We start from the raw sequence: 22,151 nt of genomic DNA on the forward strand, positions 1-22,151 counted from the left end.
GTGGATGATTTATTTTAACAAAGAATTATCTGTCTTTATAAATTACAGATGTCTTTCTTTTTAATAAGAATGTAGCATTAAATTGCATTCATTTGTTCTTCTATGTTCTTAGAACTTACAAGGATATCAAAATATTTTGATCCCTCTGATTCTTTATTAACCAGATATTTAGAACTTCCCAGCCTCAAGGTTGGCGAAGTAGGAGAGGTTGGAAATAAATGAGAAAAGAAATGTTAATTCACTAATTTCTGTACATGTGTTTTGTTCACAATTACACTGAGATACCAGATTCTCCTTATCATGGAAAACATAGTGTTTCCTCTCATTTGCTAATCTACTGCCCTTTCTTTACCTTATCATAGATGTCCTTCTATGGACAATTGATTCAATCAGCATTCTCTGAAAAGAAATGTACCCAGTGTGATTGTTCTTTAGCCATTTGTCCTGTATGGAGATGAACTCTAAATGTGGTAATCTGTACCACTGAGATGCACTGGTGTACTATGGTATAAATGCATACGTGATTGAATATTCATGGAATATCAAGGCTGGAAGAGAAATTAAAGACTTTCTAAGAAAAACTCTGCTTTTACAAATGTATAAGCTGATACTGAAAGGAATAAAACACATAGCCCAGAGTCCTTGTTCTTTTGAGAGAGAGGTAGGAAGCCATGCTCCTGTCCCTCAGGTCTTAGCCTGCCATTCAGCCTTCTATTGGTTCTTTCGATTTGTGTTTGCTGGTCAAAACCATGGAAATCTTGATTTTTGACATCAAGTCTAATGAGATTTAGTATCAAATGCTTTACAGCTTTCCTGCTGGGAGTGCAATGAGAAGCCAGAGCCCCTGCTGCTGTTTTGCCTCCTCTGTTTATGCTTCTGAGAGACTCCCTGTAATCAAGAGTTAATGGTTTAGGAAGATCAAATGGAATTGAAAGAGGCAAAATTGAGGCAAAAGGCAGGGAGACTAGTGTCTGTGTTTGGATACTTAGTAATTACACACTTGAACATAAATTGATCCTTGCAAGTTGAACAAATGTTTCCAAAATTTCAAACAAAAATAGACCTAATATTTATTGATCACATATTTATGAGGTAGGCTCTGCTTTGAGGTTCTTGTATAACCCTCCACCCTCATAACAGGGTAAGTAGAAAGCATTACTATTCCTGTTTTACAAAAGCAGAAAGTGAAACATGGAGTGGCATAGCTCCTCCATTGAAGCTTCTACTGCAGGTGAGATTTGAGCTTAGATCTCTTTCCTAAAAATATGATTTTGATTCCCAGCCTTCATTGGTAAAACAAATGGAAAAATCAATGTGCCATTAGCAATAAATGATAATTGAAGAAAATATAAGTTATATCTACTAAGTATTGCATTGTAGTTCACTAAAAGAGTATTGATTTCTGGTGTCTGGCATTTAAATATTTGGGACAATTTTATGATTCTTTTTTTTTATTCTAGGCACAAAGTAAAATTTTGAAAAACACTCTCATCCTTTCTTAGCCTCAAAGTCATCTGTAGGAGATAACCTAGTTATAAAACAGTTATAAAACCCTTTCATCATGTCACATTCAGAAAAAAGTGTGATAGCTGTATAGAACTTCATGATTACAAAGCAGTTTGGCTTATGTGACATTCATTATGACCTATTAAATGACTTGGTAACTGAGTTGAAGGCTTGGTCACTCAGGAACCAAACAGTGTCAGGTCCTGTGACTCTAAACAGAGTGACCTGTCTAGGAAATACTGGTTCACCTGAAAGAGCTTTTGTACTTGTCATTGTTGGAAACTTCTTATCATTTCTGGATCTGTGCCCTGTCAGACTCTGTCCTACAACACTGAGACAATGCATGTAGTCAGAACACTGGGTGTGGATGGAAAGTCTGGCAGTTAAGAGCATTTCAGAGATCTTTATAAATTTATTCTGCACTTGAGCAATTTTCAGCAGGCACAAAAAAAGCTTCTTGGAACAATCAGGAGAGCCATCTTCCTTTTTGTTAAATAATATTAAAGAGGAAAAACAAAGCTTGGGAAAGAAACAACGAGGAAGGAGGCAAAGCTCAGAAGATGTATACATAGATTTAGAGTGTTAATGAGTGTTGTATCTAAATGATTTAGATGGTTATTTGTTCGCATTATTGCCACAAGATCCACAGCTCCACTGGAAATTACTGGGCACATTTCATCAAGGAGACTATTCTTTATTGTACAAGTCCTAGCAAGCACAATTGTGAATTCCTCCGCTTTTACATAATGGAATTGGAACATTATCATCAGCTTTCTATTCAGATTTTCAGGAGATTATTTAATTTATGTATGTATGTATTTATTTATTTATTTCACAAATCTATCTTCGACTGCCGGGGTTCCGTGTTCAGGCCAGCCTCCTACACTGATTGCTTTGGAAAAGGCTTGCAAGAAACTTGTCCCATTTCATTTTCAATAAGGATTGATGGCATGTTCAGAGGTTCAGAATATCCTCTGATTACTCTAGGAAATGGAATGAAGAGGATGGTTGTGAATGGTGGGGGGTGGGCTTGCTCATCAGCTTTCCTTTGTGCACTTTCTGCACTTGAACATTCTCTAATCACAAGCATCTTGTGTTTCAGCCCCTTTCCACTTTCACCTACTCAAACAAAAAGTTCTCTTCTCAGTTCAGAATTCACATAACAGAGTCTTCTGAAGACAGGCTAATTTGTACTCTGTAAGTTTAAACTCAGACATTATAAACAAATAGCTGCGGACCAACCTCACTCTTCACAGTTGAACAAAAGCTGAATTGAGACATGTGTAGACCACCATGGGCAATATCGCAAATACTATAACTCTATCTCTTGCTGCAAAATATCCTACACTGTGATGAAATAAGTATGGCAAATCAGAGGGGGAAATAAATTGGAAGTTTAATTCACAACCAATTTGGTTTGCTTTTCTCAGCAATAATCATAGACATTGTTTGGCAACATTCATACTTAATTATTTTTCCCTCCCTAGAAGAAAAACAAAATTTAAAATTCTTAGCCCACTGAAGATCCTGAGATAAATATAATTTCCGTTCACTGGAGCTAGTATAGCTTCGTTTTAGTTAGAATCAGGTACTCTGGTTCTATGGTACAAAGACTAGGCTATTAGATATTCTTGGGTTGAAATTTGTCTAATTACAAAAATAATTCACACTAAGCCTTTGGAAATTACATACATTTGATTGAAAACAAAACTGATGGACTACACTGAAAGGTTTCTGTATAAAAAGTAGCCTTTTAGCTGTCTCTTGTTATCCTTTTTTCCGCCCATTGTCTATCTTTGTCAGCTGTTTCCTCCCAGAGCTACAGCTTCTTTTCTCTCCTGTGTGGGATGATTTTCCTTCTCATCGGAATCCTTGACACTCATCTCTCAGATGATTTAACTGCTCAAACACTTAACTAGGATTTTTTAAACAGTTTTAGAAAATAAAGTTAGTTCTCTTTCCAGAGACATTTCAGTCCAGTTGTAATGACAAGTACTGACACATGTTCTATCGTACTGCAATCTGTAAGTTAAACTGAGAAATACCAAGGGGCTCCCAACCTGTGGACGTGTAGATTTTATCATTCCTGTTATGTAGAGAACAAGATTGTTTACACAGAAGCGAGGCTGCAAGGTAGTGTCAGGAGAAAGACTTGCTAAGCCTGGGGAAAATGCTTTTTTAGAAATTTAAGCAAAAGACCATTGGGGAGCCAGTAAATGTAAGAGAACACTGACTATGGAAAATGTGGGTTCTTCAGAAGTACCATTCAGCCTGAACACATGATCAGTCTGTAGTACCAAGCAAACTCTGAGCCAAGAAAAGAAAAAGATAGAGGCGTCAAGAGCTGAGAACCAGTAAGGCAGGTGCAAAAATAATAAGGATGCTAAAGGAACAAAATGTTACACTGATGGTCAGTGATACAGTTAATCATGGAGTACAGGTAGTTTTTTTTATCTGCCTACCTAATTATATGTAATTGTGCAAATAACATTGTGTACTTTTGAACTAAGACAGTTTGTTTACATGCACTCTTACAAAATAAAATAATAACCAAAAAGAGGCATTTTTTTCCCATTGTAGATTAAGGAAACTAGGATCCAGAGGAATTCTATAGCTTGAGACATAACTAGAGAGTTGACATAAGATTCAAACCCTTATTGAGCTTTATTCAGAATCCATCCTGAAAAATTAAAGTGTCAATAAATTAATGAAGTAGCAGAAAAAAAGACAACTGGAGAAAGAGAATCAATGAAGTGAAAGAAGGAAAGGCTATATTCGAAGAAGAGATTTTGCTTTAAAAATCATAAAGGAGTTTTTCCTGATGTTGTTTCAGATCCATATTGTTCTTAAGGTGCAGTAGATCACAAGCAAGAAGAAAACGTAGGATCTATAATGATTATATATTTGCTGATATTTACAGTTAAATTTGTTGGGACTAATCCAGACACAGCTGAGTAGTCTGAGTGACATTAATGAACATGAACAACCTAAGTGTTAAAATTGCCTCCAAGGACCATAGATAATAACCGAAAGGTTCAGGCACTGTGGCATAGTCAGTTTGCATGAGCCTCAAAAAGAAGAGAGAATTCACTGAAGTTTGAAGAGCTGTAGAACTTTACAGTACGTTAACTGGCTCTGCTGCCTGTGTTGAGTCGTGGAATGGACATCTGGCACCAGAAAGGACATTCCAAGAGAGCCTCCACATGTCCAGATTGGCTGTAAGAGACTGTACGATTTCTAATAAACAATAAATTGTATGGAACATTTTTAACCATGGGAAGTTACAGTAGGGATAGATCCAGTTTTCTGGATTTCTCCAAGTTGAGGGTAAGGACAGAACCTCTTGAAGAAAACTCTTGCACAAGTAAAAACCTTAATACTGGTAACTTTATAAAATCATGAAAACATATGAACCTATGACTTGAGCTCTTCTCTATGCCTTGAGAGAGGTCTATAATTGAAAGGCCTGAAGCTTAAGCTTCCATTCTTCAAGGTAAATCTATAGCTTGGGTAGAAAATACTTGAAAACATATGGAAGGAAGGGTTGCTGGGTATTAATGTGCTCCTGGCTTCAAATAGCATAGCATGCTGGTGAGAGTGTCCTTTGAGACTTCTGATACTTACAACCCTAAGATGGATAGGCTGGACCCTGGAAGTTTAATATAATAACAAATAACCCTTTATTCATTGTACTTTCTTCTTTTCTGAAGGAAGATGCTCCAGCACATTTTAAAATTTTATGTGTGGGCTGATAAACATTTTATGAGTGTTCACCTGACCGTACGCTTAGGTTGAGCTTGCTACTTGTTTTTGCTGTTCCTTTGACCAGAATTTCCAAGCAGGAGAATATGAAGGCATTTCAAAGCCAATAATTCACAGGATAGACTCATGTCAAACTCTCTCAGAAATATCTTCTTTTCCTGCATAATTAACATTCACAGGCTTTTGTTTGGCAACAGACTGGATAGGAACACTTAGAATTGCTGCCAAGGTGCCCGTATTACTGCTAATTGCTTTCTCTTGAGCTTTTGGTCACCTTTCAAAAAGAATTTCAGAGATGAGTCCTAGCAGTAATGAAAATGTTTTCATCATGTATTGTTTTTGCCAAAGATATCTAAGTATCTAAACTCACTGACTAAAATGTGAGCTACTAGATATCATTTTAATACTTATATAAGTAAATTTGGGAGAAATTAGGTAACATACTAATATAACTTTTCATCTATTTAAAGAGCTTGTAGCTGGGCATGGTGACACACACTTGTAATTCCAGCACTCAGGAGGCTGAGGCAGGAGGTTTGCTGCAAGTTCAAGGCCAGCTTGGCCTACATAGTGAGTCCAGACCAGCCTGGACTATGTAGTGAGACCCTGTCTCAAAAAAGAGAAAGAAAGAAAGAAAGAAAGAAAGAAAGAAAGAAAGAAAGAAAGAAAGAAAGAAAGACCTAAGGAGCTTGTAATCCTAAATGATGATATGGATGAAATAGACACCCATTCTAAAGCGTATTGCATATATTTAGAAATGATGAAAACAATATTGATTCCTAAAGTGCTTGAGTATTTCTTATTTAAGACTATGGCAAGAAAGACACCAGACTCTTCCATGTGACTATACTCATGAGACTAAGTATTAGCGTTTTCTTTTGTCTAAGCATATTTGCACTTGGCTTAATCTTTCCTATAAAAGATAAATAAAATTATGCTAAAAACAACAAAAAGCAAAATGACCTGGACAACTGGTCATAGTCTTTTTTTTTTAACCTGTCTAGTACTTTTTGGTTTTGGCAGTCATTGATAGAAAAGCTAGGAAATAGAATATGTGAAAAACTCTAATCTATTTTTTCCCAGCTCCAAATCGTCTATCCAGTTACTTTAAGGTTGCAAATTTCAGCACTTTTGTAGAACTTGATTACCTTCTTTCCAAGATGTGGTTTTTTTAAAAAAATGATTGTTTTAAAAATGCTTCAGGGTCTCAATTTATTAAGGGGTAATACACAGGCATTCTATTCCCACTAAACAAGGTGTGAGCATTCAGATGTCTCCAGCATGACCATGTGCCTCTTGTCAGCTTTCTCTGCAAAGGTCAGCAATCACAGGGAAGAAAAACTCAACTGAAGCACATGCTCAGCACTGAGGACTTCTGGGCCTGGTGACAGTGCCTCAGCATGAATTCTGAGATGCATCTTTTTAGAAGTCTGTCTGGACACATTCAAGTGTTCAAGAAAAGTGATTCAGGAAAATCACGGCCAACATATACTCTGCAGAAAGGTGTTTTTTATAATGCTCCATCGACTCGCTCCTCTTTTGTCTAATGAAAACAAAACTAATAGAGATTTTGTTTCAGTTCATTATCATCTCTACCATTAGGACAGCTATTAATTGCTCAGTTGATATAGGTTTTCTGTGATCAAATTGTAAAAAAGAGTTTAACAATTCCTGCTTTGATTTACTGCTGCACTAAGAAAAGTATAGCATTTTTAACTTTAGAAAGCCAATATTGTACAATGTTTTTAAATGATGAATTAATCCATATACACTCAAATGAAATTTGTGAATTATCTCTTTATTTACAACAGTAAAGTTAGCCATTTTTTATTTGTTTTGAGACAATGTCCTGCTATGTGGTTCAAGCTGACCTTGAACCCATTATGTAGACCAGGCTGGGCTCAAGTACACAATGATCTTCTTGAGTACTGGAATAATAGGTGTGTGCACCATTCCTGGCGTTATCTGTCATTTTTGAAATTAGTGTATCCAGTGAAATTAGTGATAAAATTTGAAAAATAATCTCTACTATCACACAAACAATGATTTGGTTGTGTAAATACTTTTATTCTCATTTTCAAGGCATGCATGCTTACTTGGCTTGCAGCATTTCATATGGTTTGTGTGTTCCTTGGAAAATCCAGCATTCAGGTGGATCCCTTTGACTTCCTTAAGGAAAAACCCATGATACATATACTGCAAATCTATTCATATTCTTTAAGGTAAACATGAATTTATAAAACCCAAAACAATTAGGGTGGTTGTTATTATTCTGTTTTGCAGAGGAGGGCATTGGGCTTTGAGGAAGTCAATCAGGATGGCAAAATGTCTGCGTGGCATTCCTCAAATCCTCCACTCTTCTGCAGTGAACGATGTCCCTTCCTAGGATTTTACTATAAAATTTCAAAAAAGTTTTAAAATTTCATTAATTGTATCTTATCATTTGTGCTAGTTGACTGTGATAATCTTAAAAATAGTTTTCTGAAAAACTTGGAATGTAAAGTATACCCCCAAATGTGGATTTAGAAGTGGATGGTATACAGAATTGCTGAGAAAGGTTGCATTTTGGACTGGCTTACAGTTTCTTTATCCCGAAGGCCTGTCTTTCCTATTTTTCTTAGTTAACAATCTATATTTCTCAGGGATAAAACTCAAGCCCGAGTTCCCTGGGCTTCCAGAGCATTAGGAGATATATATATATATATATATATATATATATATATATATAAATAATATATATATACATATATGTTTCTAGGGAGGGCTGTAGTAGTGACAGTAGCTTCAAAATGTCATTGCATTTGGAACCACTCACCTTGATGAAAGATAGGTTTTTGCCATTAGAATCACAATATTAAGCAATGCGTTCAGAAATATTAAGTGAGATGAGATATAATAGATAATTTCTGCTGAGCTCAATTTCAATTTAGGACTCACCCTAACTGTAGAGTAAGGTGTATGTGATATATAATTTGAAGAGCACCAGAATCGTATGTTCTTTAAAATACATCTGCTTAACTGGCTAGAGTCCCTGAGATTCTGACCAATACAGCCAAAGAGTTTGGGTTTCAGGCATCTTTCCATTTATCCATCCTTTGATATAATATGCCTAATAAACATTCATGGTGATCACATTCTGGCACTGTTAAGCGTTAAAGATACAACGGTAAATGAGAAGTTGTTTTCTTCTAAATAGATTCAAAGTCTAAAAAATGGCATACTAATAAAATAAATAAGTAGGATACTATCGATTACTTATTCACATGGGAGAGATAATAAGTTCTTCGTGGTATTTACTCAGTCAAGGGGTGAGAGACAGAATGGGCCATGGTGGGTGTTGCTGTTGTTTATTTGAACAGCATCTTATGAAGAGACAGTGCAGAGGAGAGGGTGGAGGAATTGTCAATGATTATAGTCTCCAAAAGTTTTCAGTGAATCAAGAAATTGAAACTATTCATCCTGAAAGCAATAGGAAATCTTGCTGGTTTGTAAACAAAGGCAACTGCATGTGTTAGACTGGAGTGAAGGAATAGACTAAAATCAAGGAGACTGATGGGACAGGTATTACAGTCCTCTAGTCAAAAGTGCTTTCATCAGTAGGATAAGCCTAAGAACCTGTTTTCCCTGCAGAATCCTAGTTTATTCCTATTTCCTGGCATAGTTACTAATAACACTTATTTTCCCTCAGATTATTAAATTCAAGTGATAATTTATATGACACTTTACTCACAACTGAAATAATTACGAGGATAGAAAGAACTTCTGGAATCTCAAATTACTGAGTAATTTAGTACTTTTTTGTGGGTGCTGGGAACTGAACTCAGGACCTCGTGTTTGCCAGGCAGGTGCTATGCCACAGAGCTATCTCCCTGGTTCTATTGAGGCATTTACAATTACATGTTGAATGCTTAGATATGAAGAATGGGACCAAGATAATATTACTACATGTGACTTTCACAATGGATAAACTATTGTTACCAATCACCAAGTTAGACAAGTGAATCATATTTAATGTAGACAAAGGAGGTCTCTCCTATTTTGCAAATGCGACTTTGACATGCCCTGGAACACTCCAATGGAGATTCCAGGCCATCCATCAATTAGATAGGTAAGAAATTGGTGTTTAGTACCTCACTGTTACTTGAGATAGGTCCATCATGGTCTGCTAACATAATTTGAGAAAAATCTCCAAGTTCATTTATTAAACTACAATAGATTCCCTCTAGTCCAGCTGAAGCCAAGCTCTGAAGAGTATAAATAAGATGATGTTTGGAATGTGAGATACTGACTCAGTGTATGTCTAGAATAAGTGGGAAATAGAGTCATATTTCTTATAGAATCTGGCATCCATTAGGAAGGAGTAACAATCACACGCCTGACATTTGGACATCAAACTTGGTGAGGAGTTCTGAAATCAGACTTCTCCTGGTTTATAGTTTCACCCAAGCTGCTTCTGACTTAGGCAGGCATGATACAAAGTGACCCAAAAGAGTTTTTTTGATCCATTTTAAAACATAAAAACCATTTTCTAATTACGCCTATTGACTTCTGCTTGTGCTAAGCAGCTGTTTGATTTTGGGGAAAGTTGCTTGCCCTGTCTATTACATTGCCTGGTAATACTGGGATTTGGTTATTTCTGACATCCATGTCAGATTTAAATTAGAGTCTCCGGTTTCTGTTTTATTTTTTGCCACCTTCTTTTATTTTTTTGAGTAAAATGTTAACTTTTTAGAGAAAATATTATCGCCATGAACCTGACTAATCCAGGTTGACTTTGGCAGCAAACAATTAGAAGTATCGGTCATTGTTTTCTTTAATTTTATGAAATTCCAAAGTGGTTCATATATAGATGCAGGAATGCTTTCTATATTTTTCTTCTTCTTTTTATATGCAGTAAAGTCAAATGTTGGGACTTTTCAAAAATGGTAAAAGCTGCTTAAACTACGGTTGACAAGTAGCTCTTGGGGGAAGCGTTTTCTCCTGGGGTGCTGCCTTCAATCTGATATTCATTTTGGCACAGATCAGTTGTAAATACCAGGCTGTTTCTAGGAAATGTAGCTGGTGTTTGCTCTGGGCTGATGGGACAGCTCTGTGCTGTTTGCTCTGTCAGTAGTTGTATGCGAATAACCATAGCACGTTATTCAGAGCGGCTCACCCGAACCAGCTGTCCTAATTCCAGGTGGATGGAGAGAAATCTTTCTACGCATAGCAGCAGCTGTGCACCTGGTAGCTTAAAGAGCAGTAGTCAGGTGAATGAGCCATTGTTACAAACTCACTTTTTATCCGGTAAACAGTTTGCATAAACTAGTGCAACTGCAGATATTTTCAACCTGGCCCACTCTGAAATGATGGAAACACTGAAAGGAAGGCTGTATGTGTACTATGTTAAACTGTTTGCTTGGTGCCCACACCTATTATTTAAAACACTGAAATAAATCTACATGCCAAAATTAGGTTTGTCAAATTCGCTGTTCAAATTCCTATATTACGTGGTCTCTATACCCCATATTGCACCCTTTATGCTTTACATACTCATCCATAGATTTTTCTACATATTGTCATTGTTGTTCTGACTATAAGAATAAAATGTCCTGGGTTTGGAGTATTGTTAAGGAGAAAGTTACTTATTTCACAGTTGCCTTTCTATTTGGCAGTAAATAAAATAGCTCTTACATAATCACAAATATTTTAGGTGGTAATCTTGTTCGTGGTGTTTTAATGAACAAGACTGCTGACAGATAATATTCACATATGAAAAAAAGGTAAAAACAAAGAAAAAACAAACCCACAAAAAAGGTAACTGTCTATAAAAGAGTGAAACTAAGTCCAATGGGTTAAATTAGCCTCCTATTATATTATGAGCTATTAGTTTTCTCAGGGTATACATGAAAATAGACAGACCCACGAACACCCACACAAACATCTTGCCTAAAATTATTTTAACTAAGCCTTTACTGATAGTACAAGAGGAGACATAGTATATCCATGGCATTACATTTTGATTTCTAAAGTAATAGCATTCAAAATCAGAATATTTGTAATCTTTTTCCCCCCAGTCTTAGCTGTCTTACAAGTTACTTATTTTTAAAGCTATATTTGTAATCCCTGGATATTATCTAATTATATGGCAGACATAGAAATAAACACCATCAAAGTAAAAGTGTACCAAATGACAATATGTATGTATGTATTGGTTTTTAATAACTGCCTTTTATAGCTACAGGGTTTAAATATTATCCATACTCCACAGAAATCATTCTGCAAATAGTATCATTTTAAAATGACTATTTTAAATTAATCTGTTCATGGATGACTTTTACTTTTATCTATTTCATATTAAGTAGGTATTATTTTTAATCTAATAAACATATAGCCTATTCAAAAAGAAAATTTGATATTTGTGTCCAAAGTAAATCTCCACTAAAATCATGTTCAGTATATCAATATGTATTTCAGTTTAGAACAAATGTTGTTTTAGTATATTAAAGGCAGGTAGATTCAGCTATATTAAGGGGAAAAAATTATATCCTTTTTCCTGAAACCCCACCGTACAGTATCTAGGTTTAAAACACAATTTTTGTTACTTATAAAATGCCAATTTTTGAGGCTGTAAGTTATAAAAGACTGTACACTAAATGGGAACTCAGGATCTTATTTCTAGGCCCATCACTAACTCGTTATGGTACCTTGAAAATTAATTTAATGTCTTAAAGCTTAATGTCTCTGTTTGTCAAATGAAACCTTTAAAGTAATAAGTTTAACTTCCAACTTGTTTTTTCACTAAACACCCTCCAAATGTATTTTTTTTCCTTTTAAGAGCAAGAAATCCTATGTGGCATATAGGCTAAGTGAGACTCTGTAGGAACTCCATTTTTTAAAAATGAAAATAAAAGTTGTGAGTATGGTTTGAAAAGATTTATGTGAGAAACTTTTGAGAGACTTTTGCTTAGATGCTAATTATATTTTATAATATCTAACAACCAAGAGAGACCTAGTTATCTTGAAGGTGAGCTTTGTCATTACCTGTCTTATAACCCCATTCCTCTTTTTAGAATTAAGTACACGAAGGCCCAAGAGATTGAGGAATTTGTTAAATGTTACATGATGCTAGGAGTAGGGAGACTTCATGAGCAACCATTTGTTTCAGACTTGTGGGATTTTTATCTTCAAATACTGCTCAATTCAATGTAGTGGTCATGCGCTAAGAAGTTTTCATCAAATATTCTTCATGATAAGATGAAAAACATGGAAGCTGGGGATATAACTCAGTGGCATAAGTGCCTGCCTGCCAAGCACAAAGTCCTGAGTTCAAGTCCCAGTACAAAAAAAAAAGATGAAAAATAGCCAAGCAGCAACAACTTTGGGATTCATTTGAAGAGGCAAGCGACTCAAAAATTTGGACATAATACAGGTTTGATGACTTCATTTTTGCTCTGTAAGATATTTCAGCTGAACTAGGTGTTCTTAAGAATATGCTTTAAAACTTAAGAAACATGGCATGCTCACTCTACTGAAAAGAACTATTGTGAAGTTCCGGAAAAAGTGCTGCAAGTTTTTCTCTTACCATTGAAAAATGTTCCCTTATCAAAATGTGCTCCTGAAAAAAGACAGAAAAAAAGAAAGAAGGACAGAAAGGAGAAAGTGAGGGAAGGATGAAGGAAGGGAGGGAGGCAGAGAGAAAAGAAGGAAGATGGATAACTTTACAGAAGTTTGATTTAGTGCCCTTCCCATTTGCAAAGGCCTACTGTTATTATTTTTTCCCTTCCTGTCTTTTTTCTCCATCCCCTTTCCCTCTCTTCCTTTTACCCTCCTGTGATCTCTTGTCCCCAGTCCCTTAAGATCTCCCCACTTGCCATTTATCTATTCTCTATTTTGATTTTTTGTTTGTTTGGTTCTGTTTTGTTTTGGGGAACCAGGAATCGAACTCAGGACTATGCACTTGCTAAGCAGCCACTTTGCTACTGAGCTATATCCCCAGCCCTCTACCTTCTATTTTGTTCTGTCTCTCTCCCCCACCCCCTATTTCTCTCTCTCTCTCTCTCTCTATCTATATCCATCCCTCTCTCTCGATAGATAGAGATAAAAGAGATAGAGATAGATATAGGTATACAGGTAGGGGATAAAAACAATCGGTGTGTATGTGTACATGTACCAATCCCCCAGGATAAATGTGATCAGTATATATGACACATGTGTACTAATAAAAATTTTAAAGGAAGTTTTAGTTCACAATTTTGAAAGGTATAAGTGCAAACCACACGAACGAAGTTCTGTGAAGCCCTGCTTGATATGTCGTGACAGATGGCATCACATTAATAGAAATATGTGAAAGAGAGATTCCGTCACCAACAAGAAACAGGAGTAAGGGCAGAAGCCAGGCTTGCTGTTTGTGTACCTATCTTCTTATTAGAATTAACTCAGAAGTCCTGGGGAAAGTGTGTTGATCCTTTTCAAGGGCAGCTTCCTCAGGGAGCACAGGATCTCACATCAGGCTGTCCACTCTTAGGGGTTTAGTTACCTCTGTACCCTACACCGAAGCCCAAGCTTCCACAGGAACCCTTTATTGACACTCTCAGGGCACATCCCACCCGCAGCACCCAGCTCAACAAACAGAACTGGCACTGTGTTTGTGCGCAGAAGGGTGACAAAGTTCTTACTCCTTATCATGAACAAAGCTAAGGACTGTTGGCTCTAATATAAAATTCTTTAGGCCATCTTTATTGACTGTGATAATAACATTCTTCAATTACATCATGTAATTCTTCTCAGAGCAGTGAGTTAAAACAAAAGACAAAGTACAGAATTTTCAGTTTCACTTTATCGACTCATCTAGCCTTGAATATTTTAAAGGGAAATATCCTTTTTTCCTTTTGGTATTTGAAAGAGGTAAGGAATTACTGCCTGTGGATACAATAGCTTATGTACTCCCAACCAAGCATGAAAGGGAATTTATTGACTAAATCCTTTACTAGAAATAATAAAACCATAACCAAGAATGGTGTCATGGAAAAATTTTTTGTGGTTTCTAGTTATTTAAAACTTTCTACTTCTACTTTAGGGCTAGTTTTTCTCTTGGCAAGATTGCATATAATATGGATATGCAATACAGTTTCATAGCAACAAGAAAAGACTCGGGGAAGAATGAAATGTATATGTATATATATTATATGTTTATGATTTATGTATATATACATGAGCATTTAACTTTTAATATTCTTATAACTAATTTACACACAAGTAATGTAGGGAGGGTCAATATTGTAAAAACCAGTATTTTTAACCTAGGACCAAGAAGTTTCCAATGCCTCCTTGAGATTCATTCTTCACTAAAACTAGAAAAAGAAGTCATGATAACTTATCTGAGAGCAGAATGGAGGCACAGTGCAGAGGAAGAAATGGAAGGTAAACAGGAAGACAGAAATGTTAAAATCAAATTCTTTGTGAAGCATAATGGAAAGGTACTAGCAGAAAGGCTTCTGAGTCACCCATAAATGGATGTGTGAACACGGCCAGATCCTTTAATTTCCCTCATGAGTTTCCTCGCTGTAAAACGGAAATGACGATTTTGAGTAATAACATTCCCCTGCAAGTTTGTATAAAATCTAACACAGTCTAAGTCATGTGGTTGTCACATGACATATATTCCTTTCCTTTCCAGTTTCTCAGTTTCCCTACAAAAGTAATTTTGTATTCATATGTGAAAAAATAGATATAAGAAAGTAGACTTTGGGGCTGGGGATTTAGCTCAGCGGCAAAAGCGCCTGCCTGGCATGCGCAAGGTCGTGAGTTTGGTTCCCGGTACCGGAGAAAAACCAAAAAAAAAAAAAAAAAAAAAAAAAAAAAAATAGACTTTGAGAATCAGTTCAGGGAAAGTAGTTATTAATGTTTATAAAAGACACCATTCCATTATAGTTTGTTAGTTCTATGTTGGCTGTCATTCGTATTTATTGATTTCATTCATAGCTTCCATATATTAAAAATCCTTTTGGTAATTGACTAGATGAGACATAGAAGAAAGATTATAGGTTCCAGGATTAGTGAATTGTGGCTAAAGAATGAGAACCCCAATCAATGTTCTTTGAGATATGTTTATGTGCAGAGTAAAACGTCTTCCACAGAAACAGAAGAGATAATCAAAGCAAGTATATAAATAAGTAAATTAATGAATAAGTGATACTTAAATAGAACAAAGATATAAGTGAGATAGGTGTTTATGCCAGTTACTGAAACTCATAGGCTTCCTGCAGGCTTTACTAGTTTGAGGTTCTTATGGGCACATTTGTTTGTTCTCTTGTGGTCGTCTTTTGCAAAATGAAGATTCTAGATCTAGATATATCACAAAACACTGGGCTATGAACTCACTTAGGAGGAAGCTCCAGAGTTAGAACAGTGCACCACAAATTTTACATCGTGCAAAATCCTTTTATCCAAGCTGTTATCTGACCTCTGAAAATGTAAAACTGCCCATCAGAATGTGAAGCACATGTTTCTGGAGGGTACAAGCTTGAGAACTCTTAACAGTTACGGTGGTGTGGTGTCTAGATAATAAATTAGTGCTGATGGATTAGCCATGTCCAGCAAAGATACACTCTGTTTTAGTTAAAGGAATATAGAGTATTCCTTGACCATGAAATTATTATCCTATAGTTATTATTGAGAGTAATAATTGCTTGAAGATTAAAAAACTCATTAAGTACATATTTAATTTAGATAAATTTTAATCATTTAGGCATGTAGTATTTGTGTTTCCTAGGAAGATATATTTGTATGATAATTTTAAAAACAATCTCACAGCACAATCTATCTGATTGACCATTTAAAATTTCACAGGGATAACATTAAATAATACAAATATATCATACCCTATACCATCCCTGGAAGGAGACAAAAGTTCAAACATTTATCATTCAACTCTAATGTGAATATTAGGGCACAATATATTTTAAAGTGCATTGTACACTGTATTTTACTCACCTTTTCTAAAACCTCTGGCATTTCAGTCCACACTAATCATACAGTGTTCCAGTGATACGGACACAAAATTAAACTCCACTCTGTCCATCACCCTTACAAATCCCCCACCAGGAGCAAGCTCCATATCACCTGCCAGTGCCTAACCCACCTGTTTCTTTCTCTGTCCTGCTGCCAGTAAATCCCCTCACCAGCTAATTGAATACATGCACCCAGGGCTGCTTCAGAAAGATCCACAAAGCTGGGCTTTGACGGACAGCAGAAAGTGGCACAATGAAAAACAAAAGCCTTTCAACGGAGAGCCTCGCTTTGTTGCGCTCAGAACTTTAAGGTCACTCCAGCTCATTCTGGCTGTGGCGAGGATCTTAATTTTTACTCAACCAATTTACTTGCAGCTGTCATTCTTCCTGATATTAAAAGTTGAGCTCCTCAAGTGTGGGCGTTGAGGGAGAGAGGCATAAGCCGAGCTTGTTGTAAACTAAAAACAGCAAAAATAAGTCAAATCTGGCTCGGCTCCAAAGTACAAAAAGTTATTTTCAAAGCCTATAAATTATGACATAGTGATTAACATGTAATTTAAATATATTTAAACAACAATTATATCACATTTCCAGCCCAGCTAATTGGCCTCACAGATGTTCCCTTGGAGCAGCTTGCCCTTCCAGGGGGAAATGAATGAAGTGCTTTTTATCATGGAAAACAGATAAAAATGCAAACTGAAAAATTGAAATAGAAACATAAAAAGCAGCCAGTAACCCTAAAAACAATGAATGCTAAGGGTTTTGCTTAGCTTTTTTATTTCATTTTAATGCTGAAACTAAGGGAAAGCATGAAGATGCTCTATTACTGTGACGCTATTTGGCAGTACATCCAGAGACTGGGTTGGCAGGTTGCTGACTGAAGCCTTGTCAAAGCAGGGACAGTGGATGCATTCTAATAGGGCAGAGCTTTGCTACGTGTCTTGGAACACGCTGACTGCAAAAGGGCCAGATATACATTCTTTTAATAAAATGCCTTTACAATTGAAAGCATTCTATCCCAGATAATGAAGATATATAATGAAGTGCTTCTTGATAAAGACTGACTTATGAGTTATTCCTTTGATCCTTTATCCCTGAAGTTTTATAAAATGCAAACTGTGCAATCAATGCTAGGTCCTTAGCTCTAATTCAAGTTGAATATTACCCAGTACAGGAACTCATGCAAGGTAAGAGGTCAAAGGAACCCTGGTAATTACTAATATTTTGGAACTCCTTGCCTTCTAATGTGTCATCATAATTTTGAAATAAATTCACTCCAGTCTCATTCTACACATGATTTTTCTTCCAGTGCTAACAGGTAATATCTGCTAACACAGGGTAAATTCCAAAAGGCCAAAGTCCATGTTCCTTCTAGTATGTCATGATATCTGCAGCATCTACTACAATATCTGCCCCTTTATTGTTGAGATGTAATAAATTGTTAAATCCTTGTGAATTGGGGGTTTGATAATGTGGGTAAGGCGAGTGTTGTAAATTGATAAAGTGCCATCCAACAGGCAGTTGTCATCTTTTATGAAAACCCTCTACTATTTAACAGATCATTGTAGTACATTTTTAAATCCCTCTTTCAAATTTTTTGAACAAAAATATTTGATTTTGTTTCTTTCTAAAGGAGCAAAATAAGCCAGTATTTAAAATGATCAGAGAACAGCTAAGCATTTAAAAATGTCTCTTTGACAATCAGCTTTGACATCTTGATTGCTTGACTTTTTTCAGTTTAGCTGATGTAAAAATTTAAATTTTATACATCTTCATTCACATACTAGTGCAGAGCTTACAATGTTTAAATTACTTTGTCATCCTAAGAATAAATTGGAGAGACCAAAAATGAGAATTGTCTGATAAATGACAAACTTCACACCACAGTAATTATAATTGGGACTAACACTCTAGACTTCTTTCTTTTTTTCTTATTAGTATGTGTGCAGTACATAGCATTTATAGTCCTTTTGTGGAGTTGGTACATATACACAACACACCTTAATTTCTCTTTCATCTCCTTTCCCTCCACTCCATTTCTTTTTTTCTTTTCTTATTTGAGAAACATCTATCTCCCTACTTTCTATTATCCATCTTTTATTTTACTGTTTATTTATATTTTTGGTTTCTCATGTAAGAGAAAATAGTTGATAGTTAAACTTGTGTGACTGATTTATTTTACTTAACATGATGGCCCAAAGGTGCATCCATTTTTCTGTGATTGACTAAAGTTTGTATTTCTTTAGTAAAGTAATACTCTATTATGTGTGAACACCACATTTTCTTTATCTATACAGATGATGGACATATAGGCTTGTTCCGAGGTTTAGGTATTATGACTTATGCTGTTATAAACATGGATAAGCATATATCACTGAATATGATGCCTTTAACTCTTTGGGGACAATCTGTGTTTAGTGTAATAACAATTCCTATGCATTGCATATTAAATATATCTCTAGAAACATCCTACCTGCTTATCAATGGATAGATGGATAAAGAAAATGAGGTATACATTCACAAAAGAATACTATTGGGTCATAAGAAAGGATGAAATCCTATCATTTGAAACAGCAAAGGTAGAAATAGAGATATTGTTCATTAAAATAAGCCAAACAAGCTAGTGTGATCCCACTGCTGTATGAGTCCTAAAGAACTGAACTCATAGAAGCTGAGCATAGAATGGTAGTTAGCAAAGTGACTGTGGAGACCTTGCGGGAGGCAGGAAGAATGGGTGGAATAGGAAAGGTTGATCACCCGGACTAAACTATGGTTTCAGAGGAACAATAGTTTCTGGTGTGCTAGTGTACAGCGGGGTAAATGTAGATAACAGTAGTATGCTGTTACCTCAAAAAAACTAGAACGGACTTTGGATACTTTCACAATAAGGAAATGATAAATGTTTGAGGATAAGTAGGCTTCACTTAAGTTAAACATCATATAATGTATACCTGTATCAAAACCTCACAGTACTGCTTCATGTGTAACATTTTATGTACCAATTAGAAATGAATGGTTTAAGAAAGCCTTCAAAAATATATATCTCCAGCCTTCCATGTCATACATAATCTTCAACATGTTGCTAGTTGTATCATTAAGAAGAAAATAGGTGCATTTTTTTTTTTTAGGTTATCACAGCTGTTGGGGAAAGTAAAATGCACACTCACACTCAGGGTTCTGGACTTATCCTTTGATTGGTCCAACAAGCTAAATTCTTTATGAGAAAATGTACCACTCAGTTGTCACTGATTTACATGAACTCGTTCATCTCCCTGGAACCGTATTCTCCATAGATGGTTTTATGAATCTATAAATTGTATCAACATTGACCTGAGAAAATATTTTCCATATTTCATACAAAACATGTAAGTGTCTTGGAGGTTTTAGTCATTTATGTTTACTTAAAATCAAAATATAGAGAAAACAAGCTTTGTACAAACAACTGATTTCACCTGTATTATTCATTATTCACAGTGTGTAAAAGTGGAGGAGTACTTGGCTTACAACAGATTCTTATAAATGTGTTTAATATAAATGAGTGAAATGTGTGTATATTTGTATGTATTTATGTTATAAAATAGAGTTTGTATTCACACAATTTCTTTTCTTTACCTCAGGAATATTGTCCTTAATAGTTTATCATATTTTATATCTAGTTTCACTTAGCCCAAGGATAGACTATTAAACTATAAAAATATAGACACCTTTACTTCTTTAAATTGAAATTTGGTTTTTGACTGATTCTTAGTACATAAAAGAAATGTAAAGCATGTTTCCAGAAAAGTAACTGACTTTTCAAGTTTTCACCTGTTTCTTAACTTTAAAAAATAGTGAAAGTACAATATTATGCACTTTTTTATAATTAGAGGCTAAGAATTTGACCCTTTGCTGACGTGGTAAAAAATTAACAATAACAAAAACTCTTTCAGGCAAATTGAAATCCGTTTCTACCTCTTTTTAGACACATTCATCTTCTACAAGGATAGTCAATGCTGTGGTATGAAACCATTTAACTTGTAAAGAAAGAACTGTCCCTGAATTACATCTATAGTTATTCATACCTTTTTCCTTTCTCCTAGGGTTAATCAGAACATGCATTGTCCTTTGTTTTTAAATCCACTGAAAATCTTATTTATCCAGTATAATTTTCCTTGTCAGAGATTTAATTATTTAATTCCTCAAACATATAAGTAAACCCACTTGGAGTCAGAATGCGGACATTTTACTGTGTAGGAAAATTCACTGTTGTGCACGTTTTTCCCCTTTGGTTCACACAACTCACACGCCTTTTCTTTTTCTTTTCTTTTCTGTTTTAAATTTTTCATTCATGTTGCCTCTTATTATATCCATCATCCCATTTTTCTTTTCTATTAGAGTGAAATTGGACACAGCCCTCCTCCTGCCTACACCCCCATGTCAGGAGTAAGTATTCCATGATCAACCTTCACCTAGTAGGATTTTTGGTCTTTGCTTTCCATGTTTCTTCTCTCTTGTCTCCTCCCAAGTTTCACATGTTGCCTTTGCCAACAGTGAGTTAGGAAGTTCTGCAGTGTAGCTGCCCTTGTAGCTGTCTTTTATCTCAGTGGATAATCCAAAGCTGAGATATCATACAACAATAGCTTCCAATTTTTATCAGAAGGATTTACCTGGGCTGGGCTCATAAATTATGCTTCAAGATGAGGAGGTTATCTTTACTTCCATGATTCTAGGCCATATGCTAAAACGTCAAAACTCACTGATTCTTTAGTTAGGTACTGGAGGTTCAAAGTCATAGAAGCCGCAGAATAGAAATCAATAAGGAAATATCACCAGGAATAATGTCAGTGTACCTTCTACCTTCATGCCATTTATCATGAAAGCTTACTTTGAATTTTATATACAATATATAGACTATTGTGGGAAAAGGACATAAAATATTTTTCTATTTGATCATATTTTACTTCATTAGTAAAAATGTTTAAATATGCATCTACATCATTTTCCTGTGATTTACTTTCCAATAAAAATCATAAAAGGTTAAATGTTTCTAGCCTAACTCAATTTCATTAGCCAGTAGGAAAAAAATTAATAAATACAATACTATGATTTTTTTCTCTGAAAAGCAAGATTTTATATCTTTTTAGTTCATAGTTAAGGAATATAGCTTTAGGAATACTATTATTCCTAACAAGAATTTCTTTCCAAATATGTTTCCGCTGTTAACAGAACCAGTTTGTTTACCGAGATGGAGGGTTCTCCGCAGAACAAGGCATGCCCGTGCCGTACAGAGCCACGACCAGCACCATCCCAGAAGCGCCAGGTGCTCAAGGGGCAGCTGCTGAGATTTTTGATGACTCCTGCTGTAACGGCACCTTACGCAAACCAGCGGCACCCCACACCCAAGAGGACAGCAGCACCCAGCGGTACAGCGCTGATCCCACAGTGTTTGCCCCTGAACGGAGCCCCAGAGCAGAGCTGGATGAAGAAGGCTACATGACTCCTATGCGAGACAAACCCAAACAAGGTACAAGCCAGACGTTCAGAAATGTTCCCTGCATGGGCAGAGAGAGCATGGAAATTGTGAAGCAGGGCAGGGTGGCACACACCTGCAATCCTATCTAATCAGTAGGCTGGGGCAGAAGGATCAAGAGTTCTACTGTCAGCCTGGGTAACTTTGCAAGACCACATCGAGAAAATAAAATAGGTAATATAAGAATGGGATCGTCAGTGTTGAGAAGAGGTAAAATAAGACTTATCAGAGCAAAACAAATCAGATCATATGGACTCAATATATTCTCAGATTTCATCTCTGAAAACTGAGAACCAGATACCTAGAGAGGGGGCTATGTTCTAGCCTTGTCCTTGTAGTAATGAATTTTAGTATAGACATTCCTACATTTAAATTTAAAAGTT

The 22,151-nt window shown here is 35.8% G+C and overlaps 1 protein-coding gene across 5 annotated transcripts in view; it reads left to right on the plus strand.

Moving 5' to 3' along the window:
- Positions 1 to 22,151, plus strand: part of Erbb4 (erb-b2 receptor tyrosine kinase 4) — a gene marked incomplete at its 5' end in the record, with an annotated part of 1,058,248 nt that overhangs the window by 1,026,840 nt on the left and 9,257 nt on the right. For 3 of the 5 annotated variants that reach the window (XM_005396938.2, XM_005396937.2, XM_013520736.1), the window contains 2 exon segments: positions 20,634 to 20,681; positions 21,465 to 21,762. In XM_005396938.2, coding sequence (XP_005396995.1) covers positions 20,634 to 20,681; positions 21,465 to 21,762 — 346 coding nt within the window. 5 annotated transcript variants of the gene reach the window in all.

This window comes from Chinchilla lanigera, unplaced genomic scaffold (genome assembly GCF_000276665.1).
Source record: "Chinchilla lanigera isolate Chin_1 unplaced genomic scaffold, ChiLan1.0 scaffold00056, whole genome shotgun sequence".
Taxonomy (NCBI): domain Eukaryota; kingdom Metazoa; phylum Chordata; class Mammalia; order Rodentia; family Chinchillidae; genus Chinchilla; species Chinchilla lanigera.